The sequence below is a fragment of the Acinonyx jubatus genome, chromosome E4 (assembly GCF_027475565.1).
Source record: "Acinonyx jubatus isolate Ajub_Pintada_27869175 chromosome E4, VMU_Ajub_asm_v1.0, whole genome shotgun sequence".
Classification (NCBI taxonomy): Eukaryota; Metazoa; Chordata; class Mammalia; order Carnivora; family Felidae; genus Acinonyx; species Acinonyx jubatus.
The window spans coordinates 44,768,126-44,792,500 of record NC_069395.1 but is presented as its reverse complement, the minus strand read 5'-3'; the positions used below and the strand labels follow the sequence as shown (position 1 = coordinate 44,792,500).

The window sequence follows — 24,375 nt, the reverse complement described above, 5'->3', positions numbered from 1 at the left end:
CTGCACAGAAGACCAGGCACCCAGAGGGCCAAGAGAGCAACTGAAGGAAACCCTCTAGACATAAAACCAGAGGGACGCCACCAAGGGCTCAGCAAGCATGCCCCTGCCACTAGTGTCTGTGAACTCAGAGGCTCCCTCGTCTTGCAGTCAGGCTGCCCTCAAGCAGTAAGTGGCAAATGGCCCTACTTTTCACTTCTCTCTCCCTATATATAACATTAACAGGTTCCTGATATCAATGGCAAGGGAAGGAAAAATACACTTGGATTTTTCTTTTTTTAAATGTAGAAACAAGAGTATTTCTTGATTTTCTGTTACAGGAAATTCTTCCAAAGAGAAATTCAGACTGACTCTACCTCAGCTAGATTAAATTCTGCACCATGGAACATTCTGGCAGTGTTTATTTTGAGGTGGCTGAGGGGCAAGAATGAAGAGGTGGGGCAAATCTATTCGTATTTGTAATTGATGCTTGAGTGTTAATTAGGCAGCAATGTTCTAAGTGCTTTCCAGTGAAGTTTATCTGACCCTCCATGCAACTCCAAGTGCTGGATTCCATTATTATCCCCCTCCCCCGCAACACAGAGGAGAAAATGCGGGCACTAATGAGGTTAAGTTACTTGCCAAAGGCAACACAAGAAGGGGGGAACTTGGAACAAGCTCCCGCTAGTGCGAGAACTCACAACCACTGCTACGAGTGCTGACGGTTAAGGCTGTCTCGTGTCAAAGAGGCAAGAACCTGCCAGAATGGCCCAGCAACTGTCTAAAAGAAGGAAATGAAACTAAGCCACTTTGAGCACCTCCTCTGAGTCAGGTGCCGGGCTAAGCACTCGTACTTTGGAAGAGTGTGGTGAAAACTCCTGGCCAAGGTGGGCTGGCTTCTATAATTCCATGAGCTCCATGTGCACTTGAAGCCATTGCGACCTTTCTGAGGCTCAGCTCAAAACACCGTGGGGTCTTCAAAGACAATATTCAGGCCCAGGTTCCTCATTCATCTTGACTTACATTTTCATTCAGAGTATGGCCCGGCTCTAGTACAAACCCATCAAACCGTTCTCCTGCTCTTAAGGTTCTTTATCAACTTAATGAAAACCAAAAAAAAAAAGGGGTGGGGGGACAGATTTCCTCTCTGACCTTTGGGAAATAACTTCAGAAGTCAACACAAGCTTCCCTAGGCCAGCAAAAGAAGTTACTTGAGAGGGAGCTAAATTAAAGACTACCACTAATTAGTGCAGAGAGATGAGCAAGTTAGAGACTTTGCTCTTGCTCACCCACAAGCTGCTTCCCTGTCTCTGCCTTCTTAGCTGTCCTGTGTACCCCAACAGCCTGCTCCCCTAGAGTGCACATCCCACCTATGGAGAGTCGAAGCAGAAAATGAGGCTGCTGTCTCAGCCTAACTAACTCCTTTTCTCTTGGATTCCAGAATAAGTAAACCCCAAAGCCGAAACTGGGAAGGAAAGGGAGCCCTAAATACCAACCCTACCTTTCAGTGACTTAAATTAGCACCACCAAACAGAAAGACAATGCAAGTTTCGGACATACTTTAAATATTTCTAGTAGCCACATTAAATGAGCAAAATGAAACTGATAAAATTAATTTGAGTAATATAATTTATTTAACCCAACATATACAAAATATCACTTCAACATGCAATTAATAAAAAATTATTAATGGGCTATTTTATACTCTTTTTTTTAAATGTTTCTTTATTTTTGGGGAGAGAGAGAGACAGAGTATGAGCAGGGGAGGGGCAGAGAGAGAGGGAGACACAGAATCCGAAACTATCAGCATACAGCCCGACTCGAGACTCAAACTCACAAGCCATGAGATCATGACCTGAGCTGGAGTCGGAGCTTAATCAGCTGAGCCACCAGGCACCCCTCTTTTTTATACTAAGTCCTTAGAATCCTGTATGTATTTTATGCTCATAGCAGATCTTAATTAGAACTAGGCATATTTTCCATGCTTAACAGACAGAGGTGGCCTGTGGCTACTATACTGGATGGGACACAGGTAGCATTATTCTGTTATTGTCTCATAAACACAGATTACTTTTAATTAATCTTCACTTCATGCCATTGGAAATTACTGCAGAAAGAGTGAATTACTACTTTGCCTTCAACTGCTTGAATTTCTGAATGAATGAGATATATTCTCTTATTTGATCTTCACCATAACCTGTGAGGTTGGCCCTTACAGTATTTTAGATGGGTAGCAGATTAGATAACACCATCTCTCTCTCTCTCTCTCTCTCTCTCTCTCACACACACACACACACACACACACACAGACACACACACACAATCCTGTTAGATGTTCCCAATTTACACAGTTGAGGATCAGAACTTAATTCAAGTTACACAGCAATACAGAGCCTAGAAGAAACCAAGTAGCCAAAATCTTGCCTTACTGCTTCCCTTTTATACTCAGTCTTACATTGCTATTCCGGGAGAATTTATTGCAATAGTCCAAACACCTCCACTTAAGGGAATATTTATAAACTTCTGACTCTCTTGGTCCTTAAGCCAAACTCGGCCACCTAGTCATGCGGGGGAGCTGGGTGCAGGCAGGGCTCAACCTGATCCCCGAACAATCTCTTTGCCTCCAGCTCCCGGCATTCTGGGAACCCCTGCTCCTCTCAAGACCATACAGTCCCTGCCTTCGGGGGCTAACCAGCTCATAAGACAGATGACACATGTACATAAATAATGAGATGAGACATATAAAGAAATAAACCAAATACATAAGTATGTAAAAAGGTACTCTGAGATGGCAGGAAAGAGACACTTTCTGAAGGTTTTAGAAAAGCTTCATGAAAGTTTGGGTGAAGTTTGAAGAAGAGCAGAATTTAAAAAGATGAAGGCAGGAGAAAAGGCCCACGCCAAGAAGAGGTCATGGCTCACCAGAGGGCCCGGGAGACAGAAGGCGTGTTTGAGGTCACAGGGCAAATTGTCCAGGCTGGCTGAAGAACAGGGAACATGAAGGGACAGAGAATGAAACAAGGCTGCCAAGGTGGGTATGAGCCATCTGAGAGGTCTTGTATGTTCACTAAGGATTTGGGATTTTACTGGCTAAGAATGAGGCGCAACAGAAAAGTTCTGGAGCATGAGAATGAACATGGGCAGAGGAGCTCTCAGTACAAGCTGACAGAATCGGACACTGGTACAAAAAACGGAGAGTTAAAAATGAACAACAACATAAAAAAAAAAAAATCAAAGAAGCAAACAAACAACAAAGGGGGCTAATGGAAATCAGTTTGGAAGGCACTGCACTCTTCCGGGTTATGGGCCCTAACAGCCTGAACTGTGGTGGCGACCGGAAAGAGATCTGGGGGGAGAACAAGAGTCACAGGAGCTGGAAACTGGAGGAGACAAAGGCCTCAAGTTTAAAGCCTTTTCAAGATTAAAGCCTTTTCCTGGAAGAATGGTGGTGACCTTCAGGCAAATAGTAAAGTCAATATAAGTAAAGAGCTTGCCCCCTTGGGGTGGGTTGCAGAAGAGATAATGATCTCTGGTTTGACATGTTAATTTTCCTAATAAGGCCTGAATCTGTTGTGAGCACCTACTTTAATAGTCCAAGTGAATGCCTGTTGAAAGAAATCCAATAAGCACTTGGCTTTCCTTAGAACTTGCTTAACTAGTTCACCATAACTTGAATCTGTTGGTCACTTATTTTATGCAAGCTGGCTTTGGCAATCTGCTCAGCTGTCCTCTGAATGACCTCAGCAGATCTGCTGACCACTATTCACATATGACCTGACCACTGAGGGAAGGAAAATTCCAATCTGGAGATGGAGCTTTCTGGTCTGGGTTTTACTTCTGAAAGGGCCACATGTATGTGAGGCACAACTTTAGATGGGAAACTTTTTATGCTGCGATATTTAAAGTGAAAGAAAGTCTATAGGTAAATGTCAGTGATAAAGTTCCTTGTCAATGACCTCCTGAATTCTATGAAATCTAGGAGTCAAGATGCCCACTTGTCAATCCTCCACGGTGGAATATTCTACAGATATTCCGTCACGCACATTTGGAGTGATCGATCTCCTAAATAGCCAAAACATTATGGAGACCAAACTGCGTCATAAAAATGGAAACTACCATTTGTTAAAACACTCTGTTTATCAATGCTCCCCAGCATGTCCTTAGAAGCTATGAAATTAAATTCACACCTTTAGGAAAAGGATCGAAGGTGTGTGTGTGTATACACACTCAGAGACATACTTCAGAGCCATCCCCAAATAGTCCATCCTTCACAGACATTGTCAACTCTTCAACAACAAGCAGTAATAACATTTTTTAAAAACATTTAAAAATGGCTTCTAAAAAGTGAGTGAGGAGACTTTATTCAGTGAAAAACAGAGCAGTGATTTAGAAAGCAGATTTTAACGGTCTAGGTTGGAATATAATCCAGTCATGGGGTTCTCACTGCCTCTCTCAGTGGCTGAGGTAACTAGTCTCCAAAGATGGCTCCCACCAATTCTTCCCATCCCAGAGGTGCAGGCTGAATACATGGAGACGTCCAGCTCTCTCGACTCTGGGCTGGTTTTGTGACTTGCTTTAATCAACAGAATGAGGCAAAAGTGACTTCTTGGACTTTTGAGCCTAGGTCTTCATTGGCCTGACAGCTTCTACTTCCTCTCTTAGAAACCAGCCACCATGTGAAAAGTTTGACTTCCTAGCTGGAAAGAGAGGCTAGAAGCCCTCTTGGTCATCTGAGCCCAGCTGAGCTCCCAGCGAAATGCAGCTACCTGGGTGAGCCCAGGCACCCTACAGAATTGTGAAAAGTAATAAATCGGTGCTTATTTCAGGCTGCTAAGTGTGGCATTCTTTCTTAGGAGGCAATGAGTTACAAACAGTGGGTGACAAAGATATCAAATGGTTAAAAGTCAGCCAGATCTGCTTTTCACCTGTGACTGTGATCATATTGGGATTTTGTACACTCACTCTGCCTGCAAACTAAAATTTACATGGAGAAACACAGATAGGACCTCCTCTTGTCATAGACAAACTCAAGCATTCAGTTGCATCTGGGATACAGGCACTGAGGTTCACACTGCACTTTGACAATTCTAGAGCCCCGTGGGACTAGCCAAATCTATCTCCCTTGACCGGTTCAAGAAGCTCTCTCCCTCCTTGTTCTGCTTTATCTAACACCATGCCACAAACCCACAAATGTTTATGCTGGAGAGTAACGAGATGATGAATGCCTGAGTGGATGAAACTTCAGTATGAGTACCAGGAGGATGACAAAAAAACTAGCAGAGGTCTTGAACGCACTTTATGACATGGACTGCGTGGAGCCACAAACATAACAATGACTGTGCTGGCTTGGGGTGGACTGAATTGTTAGCTCTAATTTTTTTAAATAACCTTTTATTTATTTATATTTATTTATTTATTCTTCGAGAGAGAGAGAGCACACGTGCAAGTGGGTGAGGGGTAAACAGAGAGGGAGAGCATCTTAAGCAGAGCGTGGAGCTCGATGTGGGGCAAGATCATGACCTGAGGAGAAATCCAGGGTTGGACGCTTAACCAACGGAGCCACCCAGGCACCCCATGTTAGCCCCAATTCTTGACCTCTGTATCCACATCCTTGTCACTAATGCACTGTGGTCAGATATATTTCTCTGCCTCTTGTCTTTGAGCCTGTTCCTGTGACTTTCTTTGGCTACTCAAATGTGGGTGCAAGTGACGGTGTGCCAGATATAAGCCCAAGGTTAAGAGGCATCTTGTGTACTGCTTGCACTTACACCCTCTGCGAAAGAGAGCATATCCGCCCTTCCTCCCGCAGCCCGCTGGTCCCAGGAGGAAGATGAGAAAGACGTACAGCAGAGCCACTCCAGCTGACTCACCAGCTCGTGATCAAGAAAGACATGCTCATTGTTGAATACCACTGAGATCTTGAGGTTGTCCAATACCCAGCGATAGGTGACTAATACAAGGTTCCTTTATTAGATGCCAACATTTGCCAAACGCACATGGTACTTTAGAATAACAAAGCCTCCTCGCCTATAAAAGCTGAAACTAAATCACCAACTGGATGGTTAAGTGGTCTCACTCCCAGGCTGTATAGAAGTACAATATATCAGATATCACTGGTTTTTGCTCTTAGTTTATCCTTCCAAAGATTGTAATTTGGTATTCAAATTTCTCTATAATTTAACCCTAACTTAAGTTTTCTAGCCAATTCTCTCACTTAAATTTTATATTCCATTCAAACTGGATTATTTCTAATTCTTGAGTAAGTCTCACGTTACCTCTAACCTTTCCTCATCCAGTACCTTCCGGTACCCTTCATCTGACAGGCTTAGATTCTTCTGGTCCTTTAAGGCCAAGTTCAGATGTCACCTTTATAAGAAATCTGCTCTGATCCCACCTTTTAAGGCAGTCTCTCCATGCCCCTGACTCTCATCACAATGTATGTCTTTTCCTTTTCTGGTATTTGCCCTATTCTGCCTCAAAACATTTTCCTCATCCTCTTAGAAAGTCCTAGAAAGGACTTTCTAGGAGGTTTATGTCTTACTCAGCCCTGAATCCTCCAGGGCAGTTAGCAAAAGGTCTTGGCCCATAGTGTACAGGCCAGTCAATATGTTTTTGCACTGAAGAATGAGTGGCTGATGGGATGCAGCAAGGCAAGTGGGAACAACATCAAGAAAGCAACAGGGACTCTGGCATAGAGACACCTGAGTCTATGGCTTCGTAGCTGGGCATCTAGGGACCAGTTAGTTTCTCTGTCTTTCAACTTCCAAACATGTAAGATCGGGATGACACGTCTTTCATAGAACTGTTGTGAAAATTCACCATGAAAATGAATTTAAATACTCCTGCATATTTGACATATGGTGGCTGTTCCATTATGGTAGCTCTTATTACAAAAACGATAACGACACAGAATATCATCTAGAAGTTAGTTCGAATAAATCCTTGACACTAGATTATCACTAGATTATTATGTTCTCTCATTACTTTTAAGTTTACTTATTAATTTTGAGGAAGGGAGGGGGCAGAGAGTGAGAGAGAGAATCCCGAGCAGGCTCCGAACTGTCAGCACAGAGCCCAACATGGTGCTCGAACCCACAAACCACGATCATGACCGCAGCCGAAGTCGGACGCTTAACCGACTGAGACACCAGGCGCCCCCACCATTCAAAATTTTATAGGCAGTCACCACTAGAAGTAAATCTGTTCCAGGCAACAAATACATTTCCTTAAAATGACACAAAACAAAATCCTCCTCCCCTACATACTAGTCCACTTTCAGCAGAGCATTAGTCTTCCCACAACACACCAATTCTTCACCAGGGACCCACACGACCATTACAATGGACCAAAATTGGCAGAATTACATGACAGTGACCGGACGGTGCCCTTCAGTTGTTTGTATGTAAACACGATTTCAGCAAGGGTCTTTATCGAACGAGAGAGAGGCACTCATTCAGAGGACTGCCATGAACGTGTCCGGGAGCGGGTTATCATTGTTGAAGTGATTCAGCAGAACTGCTTCACCTGCCTCACTCACTCGGGTTTTGTACTAAGCTACAGCCATGTGGCATCGGAAGCACAGCTGACTGTCCAAGGAACAAACTCATGTCTAGGCAAACTCGGAAGCCTGTAGGTGGCCCGGTAGGTGACGTTAATGCATGAACAGGGACTTGACGTGCGTTCAAGAGCAGGCTCAACAGTTCCCTGGAGGCCACAGCCTGACTGAAGGGGCAACTGCTACCTCACCCCACTGTTGCTTCAGCCGGTATAGCCAGATTTTCTGAAGAAATTTGGGATTTTACATGAAACATCCTGATTTTTTAAATGCTGCCTTGCTTTTTACTTTATAATTCTCTGGGAGCCAAAGAAAACATACCTGCAAGCCAGACGTGGCCATGAGTTGGCAGGCTGTAATCTTTGCACTGGATATTCTAAAGTCACTTTGCATCGTCAAAGACAGGTTAAAAGATGATTATTACGTTCATTGTGTTTGTATTTTTTTAATCTGAAAATTTATAATTCACATAAAAAGTAACTATTAGGCCTAAAAAATACCTCATTCTCTTATGCATAAATCCTCACTTGCTCTACTTTTGGACCTCTGTATTTTCGGTCATACAGTGCTCTCTACCTGGACGCCCTGTGGCTGGTGTCCCATGTACCAATTTAAGTCCTACGGGTTATTTAAAACTTGATTTCAATGCTAGCTTCTGTATAAAATCTCCATAATCGTCCTCAAAATCCTGTATATATAAGTTATTATGAAAATTGCGCCATGTAAAAGATGCGCGTTGATTTCTAGCCATATCTCATCAGCCCTTTACCAGCAGCCCCCAAAAGATGCAACACCAATAACGCTACAAATATTCACTCCCGAGAAAGTGAAAGGCCTGGGTCACCGGGTCAAGAGCAAAGTTCAATGGCACTCACCGCCAAACACATCTCCATTCTGGTAGTTCTTCCCTTTCTGGGCTTCCTCTTCATTTTGAACAGTGGCAACATGCTTGGCGGAGGCACAGCCCATAGTCTCATTCGGTCAGCTTCAGCCGGGCTGAACTGCAAATCATCTCTACAGACACGGGGACATTTTTTTTTCTTTAAACACAAAGAAAATCCACCTTCCTGCTGAGTCGGTCAGGATGTGCGCACCTGGGAGAACAGAAAGCTAGATCAGAATGAGTGAAAACAAAACCTCTGTGTGATCAGCAAAGCACTAGGATTCCTGAAGAGCCCTCTGCACTGGGGGGTGGGGGATTGGGGGACGGACAATTGTGCTGAAGAAGGAAATGCAATAGGGCCTGTTCTCATCTGATTCTCACTCAGAAAGCAAGACCAGAAGGCACGCCCCCTGCACAACACATGGCTGAACTTTTTGAGGACATAATAAAAAATGTGTATTTGTTTATTCAAATAAATATTTGAGCACTACTACCTGCCACACAGAAAGTGCACATATGTTTGCTAATGTTCTGGAATCTCAAAAACCTCCAGAGTGAGGAAAGCACAGACAGCCATGAGATCTACCCAGTTCAGGACACTGGGAAAAATTCTCCATCTTCCCGCTCCTGCCTTGCAAGCCAGCTCTTCTCAGATGCTCCATTCCCCACCCCCCCCCACCCCCCCAGGAGCAAATGGCCTTCCTCTTCAGGCTAATTTATACATTTTTGGTGGGTTCTGTAAGGAATTCTATATTTTATTTTACCTGAGGTGACAGTGTTTTGGAACATAAAGGAAGAAGATGGGGGCAAGGATTTAAACTTACTTTTCTCTGTTTTCTGCTTAGCTAGCAGAATGCTTTAAGGATTGACCAGATGTAGGAAGATCAAGAGAAGAAAACAAAGCAATTGCCCACCTCCTATCAGAGCCTCTGTGCTTCTACTGGACCACTCATAATGACTGAAAGAGAATTTATGGATAAACCACAATAGAGATGGTCCTCTAGTTAACTTCAGTAAATATACCTTCCCTGCCCCACCCAAGGTCACTGCCCAGATTCTCAAGGGTTTGCTCTGTCTTTATTTTTCACCATCCTTTTCAAGCCATTCCAGAGGCGACTTACTCCAGTCTCGTGGAGGCCTCCTTTGAACATCTGCCCATTCCTTCATCTCCATCCATCCCACTGTAGGACAGGCCCTTACCTCCTCACACCCAAGCAGAGCAGAAGAATCGTGGAGCCATGCACTTGACCTGCACTGGCACCCGTGTCTCCCTACCCACCTCTCCCCTTCATGAACAACTGGTGTTTCTCAGCCTCAGGAGCAGTGGGTACGGAAACTGAAATGCAGCTACAGGCTTTCTCTTCCAACAAGACTGCTGCCCCTAAGCCTCCTGCCTAGAGCTCTAAGGACACCCACGGACACAGAAATCTAATCATTTAAGCCATAACATCTCAGCAAAGGAAAATGTTCAAATTAACCGAACGTTGAAAGGTAATTCCAAATCAATTTCATAAACAAGCTTAGATATAAAAGTAAGGATCTTAAATGAAGGCAAGCAAATGCAAAATGCAATACTGACTCTATGGCTATAATACTAGTCATATACTTTGTATAGTTCTTCATAGTATTTTCTAGCACTGGTTCCGTCAAATCATTAACAGGAAGTATAGGGTTAGTAAAGTTTTACCAAAAAGGAAGATTATTTTTCCCTAGATCGTTAATGTTTGTAGTTTCTCTACACAGGTAACCTCTTGTTAGCACATTTTCATATTTTTAAGGCTATATGGAGCACACACACACACACACACACACACACACAACACACTTAGCAGTAATGCCATTAAAGCTACAGTATTTTGATTTTTTTCTTAACAGTAGTTTAATTTGCTGGTCTATTCATACTGGTCTATATAGCTCAGGGGCCTGATGGGGGAAGTGCACATGGGAGAGGCATTTTTTTAAAAAACTTACACAATAGAGTGTAGTAAGTTCCATGATAGAGGTTTCACAGGAATCTATGGCAATGCAGAATTTAAAAAACAAACATTAAATTATGACTGGGTAAAGGCAGGAATTAAAAGAGGAAGTAGTATTTTGTAGAGACTTAAAAGTTTGGTACAAATCTGCAAGGCTGAAAGGACACTAGCATCATCTTGCTATAAAGAACCGCCAGAGGGAAGACACTAGAACGTGGAAGAGCGCAGCATGCGTGTGCGCATGTGCGTGAGAGTGCGCGTGTGCCTGCGCGCGCATGCAAGAGTCCATACTAACCCTTGTCTCGCGGGACAAAGTGGGAGCAGGGCAGGGAAGGGGACTGCACTGCTGATGCTTTGTGAAGGGGCTGGAGGAGGCCCTGCTGACTTTATCCTACTTGAAGATAAGGAAGTCTCTCTGGTGCAAATCTGAGCGCACTTTGAGAGGTATTACATTAGGAGCGCGGAAATCCATTCTGTCAACCTACCATAGTTTTTGAAGAAACATCACTGAAATATGAGACAAGAAGAACAGGAGATGGGATTCAGTTCCAAAGGCAGAAGAAGGGGAACATTCCTCTCCAGCCAAGGGGCTGCTGCTGCTGCTGCTATGTGCTCCCGCCAGCACTTTCTCCTTGATTCCCACCTCCAGCATCACCATGTACCAGGTGTGGTCTCCCAGCACGAATTCCTTACTTTTTAAAAAGGAATGTGGGGAAACAAGCTCACAGGCACACAGGAGAGCAAACTGAAGTGAGAGGGGAAACCTCCCATCACCTCCCTGTCGGCTGCCACCTCTTCAAAGCAAAGTAAAACCAGAAGGAAAGTAGGAAACTCTAACAACAATCCCCCAAGAACAGTGGTGATCCAGAGGCAACTTAATCGTCCTCTCTGGGAGTCCCTCTCACTTTTCTCTTCCTCCTTCCACATTCATGTTTACAGCCTCATATGCTATCCAAGAAGTTAATGTAAGAATATAAGATGTGAATTTTCCTTTGCTACCCACTGAAAAGCATTGTGTGGTGTTTCTTCTGTGTTTTAAAGGCTGTGTTTATATCAGAAAGTCTTATCTAAATTTAAAAAGTGGAAATCACACGAAAATCAAAAAAACTGCAAAAGGCTTACAAAAATAAAACACGTAAGAATAACTTTTAGAAGGACTTCTCTGTTATCCAGGCATGGGAGTGAGGAACATGTTAATAAGCAGATTAGACATGATTTACATCCAATTCGAGTGATGACTCAGGAAGCTTCCATTTAATTATATATTTTAAAATTTTAAATGTTTATTTATTTATTTTGAGAGAGAGTGGGCATGCAGGTGGGGGGCAGGGTCGGGGGAGGGTGTGGGGGAGAAGGGCAGAGAGAGGAGAGAATCCCAGGCAGGCTCCCCGTTCAGCGCAGAGCCTGACACAGGGTTCAGTGTTTGGCTCGATTCCATGACCATGAGATCATGACCTGAGCCAAAATCAAGAATCAATGCTTAACCGACTGAGCCACCTTGGCACTCCTTTATTATATTTTTAAAAAGGCGCTGTTGCTCAAGAGGAGTTCTCTCCAAATTGTAAGTAAGTAGAGATTTTGTTTTTGAAACATAGGCACTCTGTATTTTACAGCAGTAATTTGATGAGTGGTGTTTTCAAGTTTTACAACTTTGTCAAAAACATATTTTAATATTTTGCCCATTTTGCAGGCTAGAATTATGAAGTCACCTGAGAGGCAGAAGGTCTGTAATTCATAAAGTTAACCATGGATCAGTGGGGAAAGCTTTTTACTATGTCATCTGGATCCTGCACAGGGACAACTGCCCAATCATTTGTTCATTTAATCAACAGGTATTTACTGAAAACTGCTACGTGTTTACAGATGAACAAGATACAGCGTTCCTCCCTATCCCCATAGGAAGATGAACATTTGGAGAAAAGAATGACCAGTTTCACAGTGGTGCTGATAGAGCTGCTGCAGGTTAAATATAGAGAGGTGAATTCACCCCGTAGGCACCTGATTCAGCCTCGAGAGAGGGAATGGCAAGAGAGGTCAGGCTTGAGGCCAGTTGAAAAATCATCATTAAGACACCCCCAAACTGCATCTCTTTTCATAGCCTGATGTAATGTCAAGGTCTCATTTCTACTGAAAACTCTCTCACTTTGACCTCGTTCCAACCGAGCCCTCAAGCTGAGCAGATCCTCAGAAATGTACCCCTAGAGTCTGCCACAATCATCTGCTCCCAAACACTTCCCTCTGTTTGGTAGTATCCCTCACAGAATCCTTAGTTTTTTGGGGTTTTTTTTGTTTTTTTTTTTTTGCTTCCATTTTTCCATTGGCTTTGCTTGGCTTTTCTCTGCCAACCTCCACACCTTCTGTCCACTCCCCTTCCTGAAACCACACCACTTAGCGAGGTAAGTCTGAGGGTGCAAATGAACATGCAGAGACCACAAAGCTGGACAGAGCAGCCTCGTCTCCACATATTGTTATTAACAGCATGCTATTTCTGAAGTCAGGTCACAGTGTGAGAATTAACCTGAAGTATCTCTTTGATGTCTGATAGAATCTTATAATACCAAGCCCGTAAGGATGGTTTTAAAAACTAAATAATCTATATCATCAGGCACCTCTAAAAACATGGGATCCAATTAATTGTCCATGGCTTTGTGCAAAAGTCTCCCCAAATGGTTGTATGGGTACATTACCCTGCACCATGAAATTAGAAGTTGTAATCCCTATTCACGGCACTATGAGCCAACTGAATTTGGGACCATCTTTATAGGGTATTTTTCCTGCTTTTGATAAATAAAATACATTAGCAAATTTGAAAATCCATTAAAGTATTTTTAAAAAGGACTAAAATAGGACACCTGGGTGACTCAGTGGTTGAGCGTCCGACTTTGGCTCAGGTCATGATCTCATGGTTTGTGAGTTCGAGCCCCACATTGTGCTTACTGCTGTCAGCGCAGATCCTCTGTCCCCCTTTCTCTCTGCCCCTCCCCGCCATGCACACATGCACGCTCTCCCTCAAAAATATATAAACATTAAAAAAAAGAAAAAGGACTAAAATATTTGTAACCATGCATGTTTATCATTCCTCCCCTTACACTATGCTTCAAGCCTCTTTAGGTAATGCTGTAAGTATTACTTACTAGTGTAACTATCCCTAGGGTATTGCTGTTTGAGAAGAGCCCACATTGTAACATGAGAAAGTTCTTTTCTATACACAATAAGTCCATTATCTTTCTATTAATACATATCACATACATGTGATACATTTGTCTTTTTATAAGAAAAGATTATGGATTATGATGGCTTTTTTTTAATGCCTGTGATTTCTCTTTATTTTTTGTTTTCAGCCTTCTTAAGATATAATTGCCAAGACTGCAATGTATTGGGGCACCTGGGTGGCTCAGTTGGTTAAGTGCCAATTCTTGAGTTCGGCTCAGGTCATGATCTCACAGTTTGTGGGTTCGAGCTCCACATCGGGCTCCATGCTGATGGTGCAGAGCCTGCTTGGGATTCTGTCTCCCTCTCTCCTTGCCCCTCCCTTGCTCTCTCTCTCTCTCAAAATAAATAAACATTAAAATTTTTTTTAATTTTAAATAAAATAAAAAGACTTCAATACACTGAGTGCTCAAGCTCCATAAAGATGATCTGATATATGTACACATTGTGAAAAAGTTCCCACCATCAAGTTAATTCACACATCTAGCACCTCATATTCACCCTTTTTCTTTCTTTCTCTCTCTCTCTCTCTCTCTCTTTAATAAGAACACAAGTTCTACTCTCTCGGCAACTTGCAATTATATAATACAGTATTATCAACTACAGTCACCACATTATACATTCGATTTTCAGACCTTAATCATCTTATAACTGAAAGTTTGTATCCTTCTACCAACTTCTCCTTATTTCTCCCACCCCTCAGTCCTTGGCAATCACCATTACACTGTTTCTGAGTTTGACTTATTTCACTTTTAGATTGCACATATAAGTATTAACATGCAGTATTTGTCTCTCTCTTACTTCACTTAGCATAATGCCCTTTAGTTCATCCATGGTGTTGCAAATGGCAGGATTTCCTTTTTTTAAGGCTGATATTCCAGTGTGGGTATGCACTGGTGTGTATCACATTTTCTTGATCCGTTCACCCACTGATGGACACTTTTTCCTTACCTTGACTATTGTGAGTAATGCTGCAATGAACATGGGAGTGCAGACATCTATTTAAGATAGTGATTTGGGGGGTGCTTGGGTGGCTCTGTCAGTTAAGCATCCAACTCTTGATTTTGGCTCAGGTCATGAGCTCATGGTTCATGAATTTGAGCCCTGCGTCAGGCTCTCTGCAGAGCCTGCTTGGGATTCTCTCTCTGTCTCTCTCTTTCTCTCTTTCTGCCCCTCCCCTGCTCTCTCTTTCTCAAAATAAATAAATAATAATTAAAAAAAGATAGTGATTTTGTTCCCTTAGAATATCTACCCAGAAGTGAGATTGCTGATGGCTTTTCTCTTTACCTTAAGTTTTTAAACTGGATGTACAGTTTCATCAGAAAACCTACTCATAAAATTGGGAAGGAAAAAAAATACACAAATTCAGTTTTGAGAAAACACAAAAAGATATCTGACCTTTTTCCAAAAGAGGAATAACACAGAAATATATTTCTATTGACATAATATTATGGATGAATTCACTTTCCATCAATTAGATACAGACTTTTTCATTTTGGATGAAAAAGCCAAAAATACTGTAGGCCATTTCGTTGTCAAGAAAGACACCTCTAAAAAAATGAATTAAAAGTGATAAGCTCCATAAAGAAATCCTAGGCCAGAGAGAACATGAATGCACCACATGCAGCTTGCAGGACTGGAGAGAAATAAAATTCTGATTGAAATGGGTATATAGAGAGCTATGAGGTCAGCAGTTAGGAAAAGGATATAGCCACATTATTAATAGATCAGGAGCAAAGTGCCCCCTTTTTTACTCTGATTAAAAAAGGGAAATCAAGACAAGGCAACATCTAAAAACTCCTTTCTTTTATTGAAGAAAGAACCGACATCTAAGCTCCATAAAGAAAAAATATATATATAAATAACTAATCAGTCTGTTTGCCCATCTGCTCTACTTTGCTATAATGAGTGTTAATACAGCAAGCCACTGTGGAGGGGCTGGTGGGGGGGGGGGAGCGGGAGAGAAAGACAGCCTAAAAGTGATTTCTAATCTTGAAGCTTTGGTATCCTTGGGCTTCTGTTAACACCATTCCATATTTCATTGTGAATGTTAAAAATAATACATAAAGAGATGTCACATTTGACATGAGGATAATCTGGGAAAGTCAAATCTTCTTGTTACCAGCAATTGCAGGCATCACAGAAAATACTCATTCCTTGCCTCACACTCATTTGGTGGCATGACAATCAAAAATGTGCTATTAACTTCAAAGAAACAGGAATTCTGGCATCTGCTTGCTTTATGGGAAAACTCTCACTTCCGCAAATGAGAACTGCAGAGAGGTATCTCTCAGAAACGTAACGATAACGAGTCCCGTGCAAGACGACACAGTTCTGCAGGGTTTCGGTGGCGAGGCGTGGGGATGAGGAGACACGGAGGCATGAGCACTGCAGGGGAGTGAGAATCCCAGCGCTAGTCTCAGTCATCGCACACAGGCCTGCCTCACTACCAAGGCTGGCTGGGCTTCATCTCTCTGAGCTCTCTCCTTGATTCTATGATCTACCCGTTCGGAACATATGTCCAAGGGATGCCAAGGATGAAATTACCACTTACAAAAAAGCCCATTCTCTTTTTTACCTAGATTCAACTTATTTACAAACTTTGTTTTCAACACTTACCTAGGTAGGATATCCTAGCAAGTCTGAAAGCTCCCAAATTTTGAGAAGCCCTATGAAGTCTATGGATTATTACCAACGATGTTTTGGCCTGAGGGTGTGGATTTCAATTGTGTATAAAGTGGGAAAAAAGGAACAGGGCTTGGCTCTCTTTCCTCTTCTCTATCCTGCCATTAATAAACAAAAATAAATCTTAAAAATATTTCCTGTAGGGAACAGGTTAGAAAAGCTTGTAGAGTAATTGTTCTTCAGCTAAGGATTCAAGAGTTTGATGCCTTTATCCTACACCTGAAAACTCCACACTTGTGTCACTGGTACCTGTTCACGCAGTTCATGATGGCTGACACTTTCTGGGAAGCAAGAGAGGAAAACAGCAGATCCTGATTAAAGTCACCCACCCACACCAGGGTGAACCCATGCAGAATTATGCTGTTTCTAGATTTCCTCCTCAGTGATCACGGTCAATGGCAGATATTCCAGAACTTGGAGTTCTCTTTCTTCCATTTCCAAGACTGAGAATACCAAGGGTACGTGCAGGAAGTTGTCAACCTGTATCAGTAGGGAAACTTCTGTACCATGCCACCCGTGACTGGGATCGTGACAACTGTGTTGCTGGTTCACCATGTCACTTGAGCCAAATCTGTATGATTTCCTGTCAGTATTCTAAGAATAACAATAGCAGATCCCTCTTTATTTTGAGGTGTGTGTGGGGGGGGATTGTTTTGGAAATCTAGGTAGATAATGAGATGCTTACAAAAGCATTCATAAATGAAAGGTAATATTCTTCTATGCCAGGTGCAGGACATTATCTTTCAGGAGCATTGGGTAGAATTGGTTTATCCAGAAGGTTCCCATAGGTGGCCCCAGAAAATGAGAGAAAACAGATGGTAAAGGAAAGATGAAAAAGCAAGAAAAAACTAGAAAGTGAAAGTAGAATAAGTTCAAATTGCTAAAGAAGCACAATTTGATTTTATTCTAAGTCAGTAAGTCATGATCCTTCCTGAATGGTCAGTGAAGAACATGCTGGGTGATCTGCATGTTGAAATATATTGTGAAGAACGGATAGGATTCCTGCCCTTGAAGGGCTAGCATTCAAGGAGGGCTAACCCATCATAAACATAATATGCAAAGTAAAATAAAATTCCAATACCTAATGTACACTGCAGGAAAAGGAAGGATCGGACACGTTCTTGAAAGTCATAAGACATTTCAATCTAATTAAATTCGAGCTTGTCTCAGCTTTATTTTATGCAACAAGAGACATAGGAACGTCAGTATAATGTGCTACTCTTAGCAGACCCTCGGTAAGCATTTACCAATGACAGTGGAACAGATGTCATGCCAGTTTTGAGCTGTTGATCCTTTTTAACACCATACACTACAATAGAACTGCAGCTGGATTAATCCCCCAGAAATCTGAATGCTACTCTCATGGTGCCGAGGGGGCAAGAGTTGAATGCCACTGATCCTTGTCCGACGTGTGCAATGAAAAACACGTATGATGTTTTCCTCACTGAATACAAAGCCTCAACTTTCGCACAAGACTAGCATGTTCCTCATTTTTTATTCAATACGATTTCTAAACTTAATGCTGACACAGCATATCTGAGACTTAAGCTGATTACTGGGGTGGATAAAATAAAATAGGACCAATCGACACAAAAGATGTGAATTATCTAATCATTAGAAGCAAATACAAGAATTGTTTCAAAACAAAAAGTCCTGCTTATATTTTCTTTGAGCACTTTGGTACTAATATTTGAGTAAGAATATACTTAGTATCTTCAGAATTATAAATACTTTTAACAAAGTCGTTTGGTAACACTGTGAAACGTGCTAAATACTAGAAGTTGAAAAATAGTGTTTGCCTCAAAATCTATACATACATCCCTTTTCCCTCTTAAAATAGCCTCTTTTCCCCTTTTTTCCCCCTCTCTGCTAAAATATATGAAATCATCCCTGAGAAACAGGTGCAAACTCTGGCCTAAGATCTCGCACTCCCTGCGCTCGGTCTCCAGCCAGAGTATCCCAGGTTTGAGAAGTCAGCAGTGACCCAGTGATTGAGGAAACCCACCACTCTCCAACTAGCAGAGAGCTGCTGACTGAAATAAGCATCCCCAAGGGAACGCTGTGGCTACCTGAAATTCTGCCTTCTAGAACCTTCCAGGTCCATCCAAAACAGCTCAAGATTTGAAAGTGCCCTGAAAACTTAGAGGAAACAAATAAAACTCATCTATTGGTGAAGGACTTAGTCTCTCTCTTTCTCATGCATGTGCGCGTGAGTACACACACACACACACACACACACACACACACACACACCCCTACCTGCCACAAAAGTAGAGATGCAAAGACTACACCCAATATTTTGTGATTTTGTAAGGGAAAGGAATTGTGTGGCTTTGGGCAAGTTATTTACTTCACAGTAGCTTAGGTGCTCATTTATAAAATGGAGTAAGAGTCCCTGAACTTTGAGAGAAGTAGGTGAGATAACATACATAAAGTGCTTAGGACAGCACCTGATAATTAGTAAGCAATCAATATGTGATTGTTATTGTCATTATCGTTACTATCATCATTATCATTTAATGGGATGGTGATGAAGCTTGAGAAGAAAGGGGCAGAGGCAAAAGAGACTAGAAAGGAGACACGGGAAGAGATGAGAGGTTAACTGTGATAACTTGATAGTTCTTAGGAACTGCACCAAAGATAAGCAGGCAAACACAAGAAACACAGAACCAAGAGACAACAGTTCTGTATCAGGAGAAGCTTGCGGTCCCTGTGCAGCACCTGCAGAGGGAGCCCTAAGCAGGGCTCGTGTTTCTGCAGTGGTGGAGGTGGGGAGGTCAGCTTCTTTGGGGCACATCCCAGGACTCTGAAGGCCAAGGCTGCTGTGTGCAGACAAACTGAAGGTCAGTGAGCTCTCCCAAGCTTTGCCACACCCTTGATGAGTGTGCAGCTCTCATCTTGCTGCTGTTATGTGTTTATGTGTCTATCTCCTTCACCAGGCAGGATTTATGAGGTCATGACCATGTCCTAATTATTCCTCTCTATATTCCCTCTGGCGCAGATCACGTACACAGTAGGTGTGCAATGTATTCTCTTAGAAACCTTTTTTCACAGAGATGTCCAAGGCTTTTAAGGCAGGGAGTTCTGCTAAGCCCCAGTCCCTATGTCATCTGCATGGACAGTAACTTTCTTTAGTACATCACAAGAACAACAGTCAAAGATATTCATCTGAGCCACCACAGATGATTAAAAATTATGTTAGTACATACTTCCTAAGAAAGACAGGAAGGGAGTAATCTCAATATTATACTGGTATGATGGAATTTTGAAAGCTTTTGGCACTTGTATGGTTGGTCCTAATCTGCCTTGGAAAACTATGCTATTTATTTATTTCAACATTTTTGGGGATCTTGTTTAGTTCTCAACATTCCACTAAGGACAAGAGATTCCAAAATGGGTAAGTCAGCCAGTCCTTGACATGCATTTTCTGACTTTCAGTTAAATCTAGAGATGTTTAACAGTGATTCTAAAATTCATCCATCAAAAAAATCAAGGTGTTTTTGTTTTTGCTGAGACTTAAATCTTTGATTAACTTTCCAGGACAAAGAACTATTTAAGAATGGTGTCCTTACAAGGCCAAAAATGTGAAATTCTGAATATCATTTTCAGGTGGCATAAATCAATGCCCCCTCACCCTACTGAGTTTAAAAGGGCGGGGGGCACATCAGTTCTCATACTGCTCTCAAGCAATACACAAGACTTCTGGGAACTTCGATTTTGTAGAGCTCAGCCAAAAACACATTCTGTGCAATTATCTTCTTAAAGAAAGAAAACAAAAAGAAGCTGAAACAAAAGACCCAACTGACAAAGCAAAGTCAGTTGAGTAATGGCCACTTCTTTCTAATGTACCAGGAGAGGCTCCCTCCTGCCCCTCATGAGTTCACACAGGACTCTACAATGCATGGTCTTCCCTCAGTAGCCACTACCATTTCTGTGACGTGTAGTAGGGTTTGAGTAGCGAAATGTAAAAGGGTGGGCAAAAAGCTCCTCCCTGGCTTTGATGCCCACCTTCAGCCACTGAAAAGCTATTAAAGAACAGACAGGGTTATAGGCTATGAGCTATTATGACCTCGTAAATGTTACCAAAATTTGCAGTCTACTCTGTAATAATTATTTTAAATCAGCCCAGTATTCCCCATTTGAAGTAGCATAATTGATGAACATGGTGTTCTTTCCTACTTGTCCAGCAAAATGTATTTAGAGCAAGAGACCAGAGCAACATATTCAATAGGACTGGAAAGAGAGGGCAGGAGCAACAGCACTGGGGCCCACAAACAGAAGACCACAGTTGAGCATAAAGACATGTCAGCCAGTCCTCCTTGGCATCAACACTCTCCAACAGATCCACATTCAGTTCCAGTCTGACACATGCAAGTTTCAAGTCTTCATCTGGATAAAGAACTAAATACATGGCTTCGTGATAACCATTTTATTGGAGAAAGGAAGAGCAGAAGTAGGTTACATATAGGATTTGACCACATCATATTCTAACAAGGCCTCTGTCCAGCTGTCATCTCTGTGGGACCTCCACAATGGGTGGATAGGCTGAGGTGGTTGTGGTCCTGTATATGACAAAGGCACATTTGGCAAGCTGCTTAGTATTCCTGTATCTGGAAGGATTGCCACCCTATTATCACCTCTATTACATCACTGCCATGACCACCATAGATATGGTACTACAAAAATAAAAAGACATTTTCCTTTAAAAAAATTTTTTTTTTAATGTTTATTTATCTTTGAGAGAGAAAGAGAGAGACAAAGAGAGAGCAGAGAGAGAGGGAGACACAGAATGGGAAGCAGGCTCCAGATTCTGAGCTGTCAGCACAGAGTTCGATGTGGGGCTCAAACTCCAATGCCATGAGATCGTGACCTGAGCCAAAGTTGGACACTTAGCTGACTGGGCCACCCAGGAGCCCCAAAGACATACATTTTCTAATTCTAAAATCTCCCTGAAAACTTTAAAGAATTATTAGGATCCAAATTAAAATTTGTATTTGTAGATCACTTTTTAGACTTAGCCTTGCCTCTCCCTTATTCATCAGGCCTTTCTAGGCCATATTTTTTGTTTGGTTTTTGCTTTTTTGAGAAAGAACTCAAAAAACAATGTCCAGTAGACATCAGGTTGGTCCTACTAGCAGTTTTAAAAGCATCAGAACATGATTAAAAATTTTAGGAAAAAATTAGACTTCTCATAAATTAGTAATTATCCCATTAATTTTCTACAATAAAGACAAATTAATCTTTGTTTTAGGTTTATTTTTTGAGAGAGACAGAGTATGAATGGGGGAGGGGCAGAGAGAGAGGGAGACACAGAATCTGAAGCAGGCTCCAGGATCCAAGTTGTCAGCACAGAGCCCGACGTGGGGTTCAAACTCACAAACTATGAGATCATGACCTGAGTTCAACCAATTGAGCCACCCAGGCACCCCCAAATTAATCTTTTAAATGCACTGATTCTATCAGGTCCCTCCTCTGTTTCAAAATCCTCCAGAACTCACTAATGCCATGAGGGCAAAGCCCAAGACACCTAGTCTTTCAAGTTAGACATGCCCTCAAGGACCACTGAGGTAAGGTTCCCAGATTTACAAATAAGAAAATTAAAAGAAGAGGGTCCATCCAATGGGACCCAGACCTCTTGACCCAGGGTCGTCTCTTTCTACTGCTCCAAGGTTACTAGCATCACATCAGGTGGGTCTCACAGAACCACCCTTCTCCCTCAATATTCTGCTCACATGCCCAATTCTCCATGTCTCTGCTTCAGCCTTAACTTTTCTAGGAAGAAGCTTCCACACTGTTCCACCTTCCTTCAATTTTCTTTTTCCTAAATCTGACTTGTAGAGCAATGATTTGGTGTTTCTTAGACATCCTTCTCTAAAAAGACACTAAATGCTTTGGGGGCAGAAAGCATCTCCTGTATTTGTCTCCCCCACTAGTGGAGGGGGTGTGAGGCTAGGCAGACAGTAGGAACTCAATAAACCCTTTTCAAAATGGCAAGCAGCAGGCTATCTCTGCCTTCTCACCTCCGTCTGCACCTGCTATTGCCCCTGACTAGAAAGCTCTCCTTCCTCATCTTTACCTAACTTCTGGTTTGCATGAGCTGTCCCTTCCCAAAGGTCCCAGTGTGCCTTCATAGCACCCAGCACACTGCAGGATATTCTTAATTCCTAATTGCATATCGCTTCCACAGGTCTAGAGTGCACACTCCTTGAGAGACACAGACTGTGTCTTTCACTCCCTAGTGTATTCCCATATTCCCAGCTTCTCACAGTGTTTATTCAAAATATGCACACAATGAAAAAATATAAAATAAATATCTCCAGATAAAAATTTAAACTCCTTCTCATGGAAATCCTTTCCTCCACATCTCCAAATTTGTCTAGCTTTCTATGCATACCTTGCTCTAGCCAGTCTAGTCTCCGGCTACTAACCCGTGGACCTATTTTCTTGGCTGAACCCTAAATGCCTCTGGTCACAGTCTCATCTCAGATAGAAAGCTCTCCCCGTTGGGTGCTTGGGTGGCTCAGTCAGTTAAGCGTCCAACTCCTGGTTTCAGCTCAGGTCATGATCTCACGGTTTGTGAGTTCCAGCCCCACGTTGGGCTCTGCACCGATAGCATGGAGACTGCTTAGGATTCTCTCTCTCTCTCTCTCTCTCTCTCTCTCTCTCTCTCTCTCTCTCTCCACCCCTCCCCTGCTCACACACTCTCAAATAAATAAATAAACTTTAAAAAAAAAAGGAACTCCTACCCATTAATCTCTGCCTGTTATTAGAATCCTACCTGTCTTTAAAGTGCAGAACAAGTCTTTGCATCTCTAAGAAACCTTGCCCCAGGCCACACAGGTCTTCCCCTTCTCCAAACTCGTCAGCACGCGTGCACAAGACCACTCATCGCCTACCCATGTTGGCACCTGTCCGCAGTAATCTTTCCATCTCAGTCTAACTTGGCCTGTGGGAGGCCCCTCCCTCTGAAGTCACTCAGGAAAGAATCACACACACAGCTTTGAGACATCTCCTATAGTGTTGTTTTACATTGTTAACTTTTGTACATTTTTGTCTTGGCATCCTAATTCGTTTTTAACTTTTTGAGGTAAGCCATGCTTTCCATGTCTTTGATCCTGTGCAATTCTTGGCACAAAGTAGGAGATTAATGAATATTTGTTACCTGACATGTTGGCTAGAAAACAAAAGTGTGCAGGATGAGAGAACTATAGAAATTATAAAAAAAAAAAAACTTTTGCCAAATGTGCAGTTGTACATTTCTGATTATTAGAGGCTGTTTTAAAAGGTCAAATGTTGATAGTATAATTATACCGTAATTTGGTAAAATTACTCTCTGGATAAAGGTTATTTTTAAATAGAAACTTCTGTCCATATGATAAAAAATTACAAATAGAGGAGAAAATTCAGTAAAAAAGGAATCAAAAGGGAAAGAAAGAAAAACGTACAGCCAAGACTGCCACCCCCACATGCACCCCAGATCAGGAGCATTGGCTAGAGCATCCACAACTGCATCAGCTGACTTTTATTACAGAGTCTAGGTCATGACTGAGTTCACATAATGGCTCTGTAGAGGCTGGCCCAACAACTCCATGAACACGAGCTAAATAAGTCTCCCAATGTTGCAAGGGGCAGAAAGAGGAGGAATCAATCTCTTTCCTAGTTTGCCATAAACATTTCCTTATAATTACTGTTTGATGTACTGTGTCTAACGATTTAGTTTCATTTATTTTATATCTCACCATACTCTCCCCCCAAATATGCGCAGCAGCTGCTTTCGACCATAAATAACAATTTTAGAACACAAATGCTATGTTCAGGGTTCAGTAATTCAGGGTTCAGTAACCTAGCAACAGAATATCAAGACCCCCTAATCTATACCCTCCACTGCGCAATAGCCACATACCTCCAAGACATGGGCCTGCAAACTGCTGTTCAAATCAGGTTTGGCTAATCACAAATCAATACTGGCTGGCACTGGAAGTATCACAAAACACCTCTTGCTGGGCTCCAAAAGCCCAAGTGTCAAGGGATATAAATAGCAAATACACACATTACTAGAGACTAGCGGCCACAAGGTTGCCAATTTGGCC

General features: G+C 42.2%; 1 protein-coding gene across 1 annotated transcript in view; it reads right to left on the bottom strand.

Moving 5' to 3' along the window:
- Positions 1-24,375, bottom strand: part of CE4H1orf21 (chromosome E4 C1orf21 homolog) — a 225,684-nt gene that overhangs the window by 136,273 nt on the left and 65,036 nt on the right. The window contains exon 2 of the mRNA XM_015073312.3: positions 8,407-8,625. Coding sequence (XP_014928798.1) covers positions 8,407-8,500 — 94 coding nt within the window. The 5' untranslated portion in view covers positions 8,501-8,625. The remainder of the gene's footprint in view (positions 1-8,406; positions 8,626-24,375) is intronic.